At 46.4% G+C, this 12,348-nt stretch overlaps 1 protein-coding gene across 3 annotated transcripts in view; it reads left to right on the top strand.

Moving 5' to 3' along the window:
- Nucleotides 1-3,982: 3,982 nt before the first annotated feature.
- Nucleotides 3,983-12,348, top strand: part of RPH3A (rabphilin 3A) — a 65,168-nt gene continuing 56,802 nt past the window's right edge. For 2 of the 3 annotated variants that reach the window (XM_088019291.1, XM_028116680.2), the window contains exons 1-2: nucleotides 3,983-4,053; nucleotides 8,438-8,449. In XM_088019291.1, coding sequence (XP_087875417.1) covers nucleotides 3,983-4,053; nucleotides 8,438-8,449 — 83 coding nt within the window. The remainder of the gene's footprint in view (nucleotides 4,054-8,437; nucleotides 8,450-12,348) is intronic. The other variant, XM_028116679.2, reaches the window with a different exon arrangement.

Below are 12,348 nucleotides of genomic sequence, written 5' to 3'. Positions count from 1 at the left end.
TTGTCTGGACTTCATGGAGCACCATCTGCGGGCGGGTAGGAGAGCGTCTTAGGATCGCCTCCTGTCAGGTTAGAAGGTGGTTAAGTGGCGTGCCTGGGGTGATGAATTCGGGGATCAGAGCCCTGCTGTCCTAAAATTCTCCCTTCTACTCCCCCACGAGGTCGAGTTCTCTAAAAGCAGAACCAGCGATGGGATTTGTAGGACTAGTGATGACTCAGGGAAGCCGTATAGGGCAGTGGGGGGTGTGGCTTCAGCTGGGGTCTGGCCTCAGCCTGATCCCGTGGGGAGCTCTGGAGCCGTTGGTACACAGAGCTGTCCCACCTGGACCCAAGGAGGCTGTGCTTTTCTATCCCCAACTTGTCCGTTGTTCATTGGCTTTGGGCTGCCCCTGGGGTATCTCTGCGCAAGGTGGCTGCTTCTGCTGGCTCAGGGCAATCCTCTGGGAAATGGTGCTGCCCTGAGCTTTTAGCTGGAACACTCCTAGAGGCTGGGGGGTGGATGCCCCTCCTGGAAAGGACATCAGCAGTGCCTGCTAGCCCCCTCCCTTCCCCCTGCATCTACTCCCCTCCCACCCCTTCCCCTCCCCAGTGAGGACCTGCCTGCTGACACATGACCTCCTTTCTCTGGGCTCACTCCTCTGCTGTTCGGTGTCTCCATGGCTGAGGCATCCCCTCTCCTGGCCCAGGTCCGGTTGACCAGGGCATGCACTAGACAAGGAGTCCAGTCCTGAGAGGTGAAGTGCTTTGAGAGCCCTGGATGGCAAAGCCGAAATAAGCAGTACTGTCCGGGGTGGCTTCAGGCCTGGTGGATGGAGCTGGGTGGTTTCCACGGGGCTGTCAGCCAATGCTCTTGTGCTTGGCAGGCAGAATATTAATAGGAAATGAACTCCTGGTGCTCATGACTGAATGAAAGCTGGAGAGGGTGGTGGCCAGGTTCCCCCTCGAGGGCACCGGAATTTGGAGATCAGAGCTCACGGGAGGGGGTACTGTGTAACCCTTGGCCCAGCCCTCCCTGCTTCCTGGGACCCCACCCCCACCCCCCAGGGCAGTCCTTCCTCTCCGCTGCAAAGCAGAAGGCAGGGTATTCAAATGAACGTTCCAAGTCCAGTCCAGGGACAGCCAAGGAAGCCCATTACCTGGGCCCGAGGCTCTTGGCACCCAGCAGGGCCCAGGGTGGCCTCGCTCAGCTTCCAGCACAGGCAAAAATGAGACGTTAAGTTTCTTCTCAGCAGATTTCCTCTGCACCAGGAGCCATCTCTCCTTTCTTTCTGTTTTCTAAGTGGAAACAGTGAAATTGTCATATGAGTCTGGGAAGATTATGTCAACCACAGGGGAGCAGACGAAATGGCTTCTCTATAAGAGGCTTCCCTCCCCCGTGTCCAGCCCTCAGCCCACTGGAAAATTTAATAACCCCACCAGTTTCAGGATAGCAGAGGGAGTACCCTCCCTGCTCACCTCCCGGCTTCTCAGCTGTTCAGTGTCCCAAAAAACAAGGCCGTGTTGTACCAAGACCTTCGGGGAAATCAGGACCCACTGGACACGGTGAGCCACCTTCTGAAGTTTTTTTTTTTTTTAATTAATTAAATGTAATCTCCGTGGTCTCTCCCCCTTTCTCTTTGGCTAGACCCTGCGGGAGGGGCAAGGCGGGGACCTTCGCAGAGGCCAGAAGCCTGGCTCAGTTCAGCTGGATTGCCTTAGTGTTAAAGGAGACTCATGCAGGCGTTCAACAAATATTTATTAAACGCCTTCTACGTGCCAGGCGCTATGGGAGGTGTTGGAGATTAAGAGGGAAGAGAACAGAATAAGTCCTGCAAGGGGCTTACATTTTAGAGCTAAGAGATGCAAACTCTAAGCCAATAAACAAACAAGACATATGGTAAGTTTGGGAAGGGATCTGAGCTCTGAAGAAAAGGAAATGAGAGTGAAGGAAGCCAGAGCGGAGGAGCTGTTTTAAGTGGAGCAGTCAGGGAAGGCCCTTTGAGGAGGTGACACTTGAGAATAGACCTAGACAAGGGAAGAGAATGAATCAAACAAACATCTGCAGGTGGAGTTCAGGCAGACGGGAGGGCAAGGAAGTGGGATGCTGGACGAAGCACAGGGAGGCCTGTGGGGTTGAGTAGGGAACAAGAGGAGAGTGGGAGGTGGGGTTAAAGAAGGAGGTCATAAGGAGCCAAGATCATGCTAAGGAGTTGAGACTTTGTTCTGGGAGCAATAGGGAGCCATTGAAGACTTTTGAGCAAAAGAGTGACATGGGCTGATTTCCTTTATTCGGGGTGAAGGAAGGGACATAAGGTGCACACCTGGCTTTTGCAGATGTATGTACCACCCACGTGAAGATACAGAACATTTTCACCCTACTGAGTTCCCCTCCTGCCCCTTCCCAGCCAGTACCCTCCCCAAAGTTAGCCATGGATTTGCTCTGATTTCTACAACCATCAAATACCTTTGTCTGTCCTTAACTTTTATGTAAATGCCATCAAATAGCGTGTCCTCTTTTGCTGCTGGCTTCTTTCATAAAACATCATGTCTTCAAGATTCGTCCCCATTGTTACGTACATCAGGAGTTTGTCTTTTATCGTGGACCAGTATCCCACTGTGTGAACAGACCACTTTTATTTATCTGCTCTCCTGTTGACGTACATTTGAATGACTTCTAGTTTTTAGCTGTTATGAATAAAGAGGCTATGAACATTCTTGTACATGTTTTAGAACATGAGCATTGTCCCCCTGGGTATGTGCCTAAGAGTAGAATTCATGAACCGTAGGGTAGGTAAATGTTGATAGCTTTAATGGGCCTGCCAGTTTTCCGAAGGGTCATCTCCCTCCCCCAGCTTCACTGAGATAAAATTCACATATCATACAGTTCACCCTTTTAAGGTAGACAATTTAGTGGCTTTTAGTATATTCATGAAGTTGTGCAACCATCATCACAATGAATTTTAGAACATTCTCATTGCCTGCCCTGGATTTGCCTATTCTGGACATTTCTTATAGAGGGAATCATACACTATATGGCCTTTTGTGCCTGGCTTTCACTTGGCATGTTTTGGAGTTTCCTCCACGTGGCAGGTGTGAATGCCTCCTTCCTTTCTACAGCTGGATGACATTCCATTGCACGGATACACCGTATCTTGTTTGTCCATTCATCAGTTGGTGAATATTGAGTCCTTCCTACCTTTTGGCTATTATGAACAATGCTGCAATGAGCATTTGTGTACAAGTTTTTGTGTGGGCATGTGTTTTCATTTCTCTTGCATGGGTAGATACTTAGGCATGGAATTGCAGGGTCATATGGTAGCTCTGTGTTTAACCAGGGTGGTGCTGTTTTTACAAGCCGTGACTTATGTTTGTGAACATCTTCCTGGCCCCTGTGTGGAGCATGGACTGAAGAAGGCCAAGGGTAGAAGCAGGGCTACCAATGAAGAGGCTACAGTAGTAAGCCGGGTGCAGATAGTAGTGGTTTGGATCATCATAGTAGCCAGCCAGGCAGAGAGCAGTGGGCAGATTCTGGGTCTGTTATGAAGATCAAGCCACCACGATTTTCTGATGGCTTGGGTGTTAAAGTATTTTAAAAAAAAAACAACCAGGATTGATTCCAGGATTTCAGATCTCAAAGCTGACCAAGCCAAGTGGACTGGCAAATGCGTCTGATGACATCCCCCAGTAGGAAGACCCTGGATTGGAATTAAGAACTCTGATGACCCTCCCCCTGCTGGGCATGTCATCTGGGTTAGTGAATGAGAAGAATGTGCATTTAAGGAAGAAGGCTCTCTGCTCTGATCCATTTCTGCCACTAGGGGAAGTGTGATGTCCTCAGTTTTCCCCATCTGGGAAGTGGAGAAGCTGGGTGAAGTTCCCTTTCTTCTCTGCATGCCCCGGAGTGCTTGGCATAGAGGAAGGACTTGAGAAATACAAAGAGCGGCTGGATAACTGGGTGATGTCCTCTCTGGGTTCCTATTTTCCAGGAGCACCGAACTTCTGCCATGACGGACACCGTATTCAGCAACAGCTCTAGCCGTTGGATGTGTCCCAGTGACCGACCTCTTCAATCAAAGTAAGTGGCTGTGTCTTCTGGGGTGTGGCTTGTGTGGGGTCAGTGAGGGAGAAAGGAGTTGCAAAGAAACAAATAGAATTTCCTTCCCTGGGGTGGGAAGAAATGGATCTGGTAGGGGTATTGTTATAGAAACTTCACTGATTTTACTGCTTTGCAAGGTTGGAATAACAAGAGGAAATTCTGAGCTGCATGCCCCATATTAGAGATGGCGGTAAGAGCATGGACCCGGTCCTTAGAATCAGGCTTGGTTCTGCTTCTAGACCCAAGCTCATTTCCTGTGTGATCATAGGCGAAGCTTTGCCCCTTTCTGGGCCTCAGTTTTCTTATCAATCACATGAAGAAGTTGGACTAAGTCACAGGGCGCAAAATGGCAGGCCACCAGCTGACTCTGACTCACAGAAGTATTTTCTTACTGTTTGTTTTTGGCCTAATGATTTAAAAATTGGGAAATGGGACATAAAGGTGACATCACATTCTGTATCCAGTGATTATTATACGCAAATCAGTGACACCTCGGATCTGTACCACCCTGGCTCATGAGAGCTGATAAATTTTCAGGCATTTTGCAAGCCAGTAATTAAACACAACCATTCTGAAAAATTGAGTTTGTAATTCTACAGTTAAATGATACTCAACACAAAGGATGTAAAGACTCAAAATTAATCACTTAATTATTTTACGACATTTTGTTATTCTCTGTGTTATGTTATGTACGTCTACCATACCCATGTATATAATGATACACTACTGTGTATTTCTTCCTGGTTTTGCATTCAGTGGGGCTTTTTCCCCACTGTTAAATCGTCAGTTGTGAAAAGTTCACCAGCACGGGGTGCCTGGGTGGCTCAGTTGGTTAAACGACTGCCTTCGGCTCAGGTCATGATCCCAGGGTCCTGGGATCGAGTCCCACATCAGGCTCCCTGCTCAGCGGGGAGCCTGCTTCTCCCCCTGACCCTCTCCCCTCTCGTGCTGTTTCTCTTTCTCTTGCTCGCTAATAAATAAATAAATAAAATCTTTTAAAAAAAAAAAAAGAAAAGAAAAGTTCACCAGCACACCATTGCTTGACAATCTAAGGCTGCTGTTTATCATTCCTGGAGATTTTCACTCAAAATGGCTTGTTTCTTTGAACACTTGGTAATTTCTTATTGTGCACTCAATCTGTGAGAATCCTGGAGATTCTCCTTCAGGGATATTTTTCTTCAGAGGGATTGGCACTCTTGCTCCTGCCTGGTCAGGGGTACCACTCCCCCTGGGATGACGTTAGCCCCCCTCACCCCCCACAGAGGGTCCTGGCTCCATGTCGGGGTCTCAGATTGAACGTCTCCGCCCCTGAGGAGCTGAAGGTCAGACTCCAGAACAGCAGTGCTGGTGTTTGCCTCAGCTTCTTGCTCACAGCTCACTGTCCTGGATCCCGTCTGTTGGGTCTTCTTTTTCTTTTTCAAAAGATTGCCTTTATAAAGGTATACATACGCACCTTCAACAGCACACAAAGTATGATTTGGTCATTGTAAAAACATATACTCGTGAAGCTGTCACAACAGCCAAGGGCGCCTGGGTGGCTCAGTTGGTCAAACGACTGCCTTCGGCTCAGGTCATGATCCTGGAGTCCCGGGATCGAGTCCCACATCGGGCTCCCTGCTCAGCAGGGAGTCTGCTTCTCCCTCTGACCCTCTTCCCTCTCGTGCTCTCTATCTCTCATTCTCTCTCTCTAATAAATAAATGAAATCTTTAAAAAAAAAAAAAAAACAATAGCCAAGATAGTGAACAAATCCGTCCATCCCAGAAGCTTCCTTGTGCCTCTTCTTCCATCTCCTCCCCACCCATTTCTAGGTAATTGCTCATCTTTCTGTAACTAGACATTAGTTTGCATTTTCCCGAATGTCCTAGAAATGGCATTGTAGAGCGCGAACTCTTTTTTGGTGAAGAGATGTCTCTTCTCTTTCTCTCAGCACAATTTATTTCATGAGCCATCCCTATTGTTCCAGAACATCCAAACTGTTTTGCGTAGCAATAGTCTGTTCATTGGTATGACTGAATTCCATTTCGTTGTGTGGATATACCACTAATTTATCTGTCTACTGAGGGACTCTGGGCTGTTTCCAGTTTGGGGCTGGTACAAATGAAACCTCCTATAGAGATGCTTTCCTCTCTCTTGGGTAATTATTTGGGAGTAGACTGTCCCTACTTGCATAATAGGGACTTCTCACTAAGCAGCCAGACCATTTTCCAAGTTGGTTGTGCCATTTTATGTTCCCGCCGGCGGGCATGGGAGAGAGTTCCAGCTTCTCTGACTCCACCCCAGCTCTGGAGATGACCAGTTTTTCCAGTGTTAACCCTTCTAGTGTGTGTGCACAGTGGCATTTCTCTATGGCTTTCACTCTCATTTCCCTACTGACTAATGATGCTGAACATCTTATGTAATATTCGCCATTCCTCTAACCTCTTTGTTGAAATGTGTTCAAATCTTTTGTCCATTTTTAAAATCAGGTCATTTACCGTCTTGTTAAATTTTACAGGGTTTTTTTCATATGTTATGGATAAATGTCCTTTTTTTGGAAACACATTTTGCACATATTTTCTCTTGGTCTACGATGAGCCTTTTCTTTCTCATAACAAAATCTTTTGAGGAGGAAACATTTTTATTTTGACAAAGTCTATTTTGTTTATTTGTTTTGCCAGGGGAGGCAGTTGGAGAATTCCCTTGCTTTCTAGCAATCCCAGAACTGCATTAAAAAAGAGTCTGCCCTGGGGCGCCAGAGTGGTGTAGTCAGTTGGGCGTCCAACTCTTGGTTTCAGCTCATGTCGTGATCTCAGGGTCGTGAGATCAAGCCCCGTGTCCGGCTCTGCGCTCAGTGCGGAGTCTGCTGGGGAATCTCTCTCCCTCTCCCTCTTCCCCTTCTGCTCATGCGCTCTCTCTCTCTCGCTCTCTCTCAAATAAATACATAAATCTTTTTAAAAAGAGCGTCTGCTCTAATTTATCTAGGACCTAATTATATACTGGTGAAGGGTCTTTCTGAATATTTAGTCCACTCATATTCTCTGAAGCAAAAGCCCCTGTCCGCTTCCTTCTAAGACCTCTAGTTCTACAAATTTTACAGTTTTGAAGACCCCAGGGAACTCTGTTGGCTTCCTTGTCAAAAGGAAACTTCTAGTCTGCCAAGCCCTTCCCGTGGTGTCCTCTTGGAGCCAAACTTACTTTGCAGAGAGTATTCCATCAGCCAAAAATTGTGTCTCTGTAAGATAAACAGTTGCCTGAAGGGTGGCTGGGGGTAAAATATTTATTTTATTTAAGAAATGTCAGTTAATTAAAATACCATCCATCAGAGTTTACTTTAGTCAATATGAAGCCAAACAATTTGCCCTACAATTAAATTAGAATTATTCAAACAGTCTGGACGTTGTTTCATTAAAGTGCTGCCGGGCTCCTACGAAACATCTTGCATTCTGCGCACATCCAGCTGCCTTGATTGCTCCTGCGTTTCTGTCAGATATTAAAATTATTTTTCAAATAAATGCTAATGGGTGAATTACAGTCATCACACATGCTGGCTCATCTGCTGCAGCTCATGCAGACGCCTCTAATGCTTTTCTCCTAATTAACTGCTGGCTAGCCAGAGACATTTACAATTTTTGTGATTTTCAGATGCTTTCGTGATTTTCAAATACCTTCCTCTCTCAGCCTCCTTGAATCTAATGACGGTGTTTGAAACACTGTCATTGTGATTGCGTTTGAAAGCCGGGAAGCAATTTGCTTCTTGCTTGGGGAGGGTGCTCCCTGTGTTGGGAATACGTGGGGAGAAATCCTGGTGCCTGAAAGTTGACATTTCTCCATGGCTTTCAAGTCTGCAAGCCAGAGAGTACCAGAGCTTGGGGGTGGAAACTGAGGCACATAGGGAGGCCATGACATGGCTATGATTGCTCCCCTAGTACATGGAGATCCAGTTCTCCTTTCTGGAACAACTTGCTTTACCAAAATGGGGGACTGCAAATGAATGATCCGCTGACTTGTTCGGGGCTCATGGCCCTCCCTCAGTGTGCTCCTCATCCCCCAGGATGAGGCTAGCCATGCTGCCATTAGGTAGGTGATTTCTCTTTGGTACCGAAAATCCATTGTTCACATACATCAATGTTCAGCTCAGTTAATTAATAAGCTGAACTGATTGGTCATTTTAATCAAAGCTGAGGATTTTACAACCTTACTTTGCAGCAGCCCTTTTCGGATGTGCCAAAATGAGATGATAATGACTGGGGTGGGGGGTAATCATACCAGAAGTAGGTCATTGCAATTTACACGCTGTGGTTGTTGCATCCAGTGTTGGCAGCGTTAGGAGATTTCTTTCCTAACTTTATTTTCTCTTTCTCTCCTTTCTTTGCCTTCCTTCAGTGATAAAGAACCGTGAGTATTCTGATACTTTAATTTTGCTACAAACTGAATTTGATCTCTTTTCTGATCAAATTAGCTTTGCCCCTAAAGAGAGCTGGTTAAAAAAGGAACTAGCAAGTTTTGCATATCTAAAAAAGAAAACAAACAAACCCAAGTTTCCTGAGGAAAAAAAAAATTATGAAGTTTCCAAAAATGATCTTGGTAAAAAGATGGAGTGCATTCCTTAGGAGAGCTCTCAGTTTCATCCTTGTTAGTAATCTGTGGGATTCCAGCAAATTTATGGACCACTCTGTGCCCTCTTCTGCAACATTTGCCTGGGAACAATGTTCTCAGATAAAGACAGTGTTAGCTCACATAACTGCTGTCATTAATAAAAGGTGATGAGGAACAGAACAGAGCCTGTGGAAAGTTACGTGCCGCACATATGGTCCCTGTCACCTCATGGGAGGTCAGTCTCATTTCCCAGTGAAGTGCCTTTGACGCAGAGGTCCTATCTTTGCTTACAATGTTTCTGTTTTAAATTAGATTCATTTCCTCAATATGCATGACAGATTGAATGCTGGGTCCAATAAATGAACAGTCAGGCTGCAAAGCAGACCAAGCTTTGGTTGTGTGTGCACATTGAGAAGCTCTGGAAAGCCGTTTTTACCCTTCCCTGAGATGGGGAAGTTATCACAAAGCCAGCAGCAGAACACTAGGCCTGCCATCGGAAAACCCAGGACTGAGTCCTGCTGTGGTACTCAGTTTCAACGTGGCCTGGAGACACGCCCTTCACCTCCTTGAGTCCTGGCTCCCTCCTTTGTAAGGTACATCTGATAACCCTGTCCTTCCTCCCTCTGCGAGTGGTGGTAGGATCGAATGAGATGCACAGGAAAGCTTTGTAAACTGTAAAGCACCAAGCAAAGTCAGAGGCATGTGTGAATTACAACCTTGACTTACCTTTGTATATATATACATTGTGTGTTTACACATACACATACACACACACATATGTTGTGTATATATGTTATATATACCTTGTAATATATATTATATGTGTGTGTATATATATATATTACATATGGAACTTGTATATACATATAGCACTTGCATAATTTCAGCTTTTTTGGACCCAAGTGACCACATCAGGCCCAGAATCCTTAAAGGCTTTCTTAATGCTGATAAACACTTAACCAGGTGATTTGGGGAAATTCTTTCCCCGACTCCGACCCTCCCTCCATATCTGTCAGCTGGGGGCTTGGGACAAGCTGATCACTAAAGACTATTTGAATGTTCTGCAATCTCTCTTGTTGGCTGATAACACTCTGGCCAGACCAGATCAGCGTTTTGTGAATATTGTGAGTATATTATTCAGACATCCAGAGAAAGAGGCTGGGACATTGTCAGATCATAAATATGAACATCCCAAGAGAGAAGTTCACGACTCCAGAGGGTGCCAGGGCTCTTGGAGGCTCCCCGAGGGCTGAAAGTCGAAAGGGTGTATGTTCATTCTCTTTCTCTCCTTCAACCCTTCCCTCCCCCCTTTCTTCCTTCATTAACAAATACCAAGTGCCTACCAAGTATAAAACACCGTGCCAAGCCCCAGGGATACAGGGATAGCCAGGTATGAGTATGTGTCTAGTGGGGTCTACAAACAAATGAACAGCCAGTCAGCAACAAATACACAAATGTGCAAGGAACTGTAGTAGCAGAATCACAGTGGGCTGTGGGGCACAAGGAGAGGCGCCCAGCCCAGACTTGGCAGTCGTGGTGGGAGAGTTCCTGGAAGAAGTGACGTGTAAACTGAGACCATGCGATGGAGGAGCAAGATGGGGAAGAGACAGAGGAGTTTCAGGTAGGGGAACAGCAGGTGCAAAATCCAAATAGGAGAGTAGCGTGGAAATTTAGAGGAAGTGAGTAGAACTCAGTCTGACTTAAAAGATTAGCAGGCCCCCTGAGATTTCCTTCACATTCTAAAGGGGGTGGGGGGGCCACAGCATCCCTTCTGCACCCCCTTTGGTTTGGTAGAGGTAAATTTCATCCAAAAGGGTCTTTGTGCCAGCAGGGCATATTAAACCATTTTGTGGTGTAGCAGCCTCTCCTTCCCCATCCTTTCCTCCCGGATTCATTAAAACCTCATTCACTGAGCCGTAAAGAGACTTCCTGCTGACACCTGCCTCTGTTGGCATCCTGGGGGGAAGGGGGGTGGAGAAGAAGAAAGGAAAGAAAAAGGATTAATTTTCTGCACACCGCTGCTATTTAATGCTTCAGAGCTTTCGTGCCCCGACAGCACTTCCATCATCCCACTCCTTTTGGGAATTATAATTTATTAATAGAGACATCTGGCGGGTATTTATTATGTGACTCTTGTGTGTGTGAAATGAAGAATCGAGGTGGGAGGCCAAAAGGAGGCGGGAGTCTGGCCTTTGCAGTATTTTAGGGAGCAGCACCTGTGAGGTGCTGCCATCAGGAGTCAGGATGGATTTCATTCGGCCTTGGGGGCTGTGGCTGCTGGCTGTGGTGGGAGGGCTCCTTCTGACACTGCCCAGATGCACCTGAGCAGGTATGTTCAGGTGGCCAATGAGGCATGGCCAGGATGCCAGTTTCTTGAGTCTCTGACTCACACGTGTTACTTAGCAATTCCCTGGTCTCTTCAGAGCATCAGTCAGTTGGGAAATGAGCAGGTCAGCTGCGGTGATCTTTAAACTTTTTGTCAGCAGTGAAACTCTTTCTTCGAATAAACTTAATTCAGAAGCTAAATATATATAAGACAGATAAGAGGAGAGCTGGATAAAGACCTTTAGTGGCTGAAAGCATTCAACATATGATAGTGAAGTTTATGCAACTTGTCATTTCAAGTAATACCAACCCGTAAAATAAATGTGGAGACTCTAACAGGCTTCACCTTTGTGTGTGGTGCCATAGTGGATAGTGTATCGGTTAGCTTTGGCTGTGTGACAAACCATCTTAAAACTCAGTAGCATAGAACCAAAGTTATTTATTCCCAGGGTTCTGGGCTTGGCTGGTGGCCCTGCTGGTCTTGCCTGGGCTTGCTTATGCATCAAAGGGTTGGCTGATCCAGGACGGCCATGGCTGGAATGGCTTAGCTCTGCTCCACATGCTTCTCATCCTCCAGCATGCTGTCCTGGGCTTGTCTGCTCGTGGCAGAGGTGAAGATGCAGAAATGCACGAGACTTTTGCAGGCTCAGCCTCAGGAAGGGCACAACATCACTCCTCTGCATTTTATTGGTTGGAGCAAGTCGTAAGTCTGGGAAGGATTCACGGGTAGGGAAATAGACTAACTCTTTGGTGAGAGTAAGTTCAAATTCACATGGCAAAGAGCATGGATACTTGGGAGGGTGAAGTATTGAGGTCATCAATGCAATAAACCATATTTCATGCTTTTATTAAATATTAAGTTCTTTAAAAATTTTTTTTCTTTTTTTTTTTTTAACTGGGATCCTGCTTTGCTAGTGTTGAGAACCCAGCTGAGTGAGGATGGAAGGCCTGGTTAACTGCCTACTCTGTCCCTTTCTTCCCCACTCCCCTGCAGCCCTTGAGATCCCTCTAGAGAACTGCCAAGAACAGTTTGGGGGGAATAGGAGGCAGGAATCCTTCAATATTTCTCCAGGAAGCATTGTCTTAAGTATGTGGATAAGAGTGGAGACAGGCTAGGCTCTTCCCTCTCACCTGTCCCAGCCAGTGAGCCAGGTCTCTCCTCATGCAGCTTTGGAGGGTCCAGAGTGGCCTCTCACGGTCCCTGAGAATAAATGAAATTATTCCCATTTAATAGATCCAGAAACCGATATTCAGAGTAGTGCAGAGCCCCAGTATACACCTGCTTATACATAGCAGACCCAGGATTACAATCTTGAACTCTGCCTGGTCAGGGTCAAGGAGGGCTCACGTTGGCCTGCAGTGGCCCTCTGGAT

The sequence above is a fragment of the Eumetopias jubatus genome, unplaced genomic scaffold (assembly GCF_037043125.1).
Source record: "Eumetopias jubatus isolate StellerSeaLion01/CBP00866 unplaced genomic scaffold, mEumJub1_p1.0 scaffold_16, whole genome shotgun sequence".
NCBI lineage: Eukaryota > Metazoa > Chordata > Mammalia > Carnivora > Otariidae > Eumetopias > Eumetopias jubatus.
The sequence above is the reverse complement of the archived record's forward strand: the minus strand, read 5'-3'. Positions and strand labels throughout refer to the sequence as shown.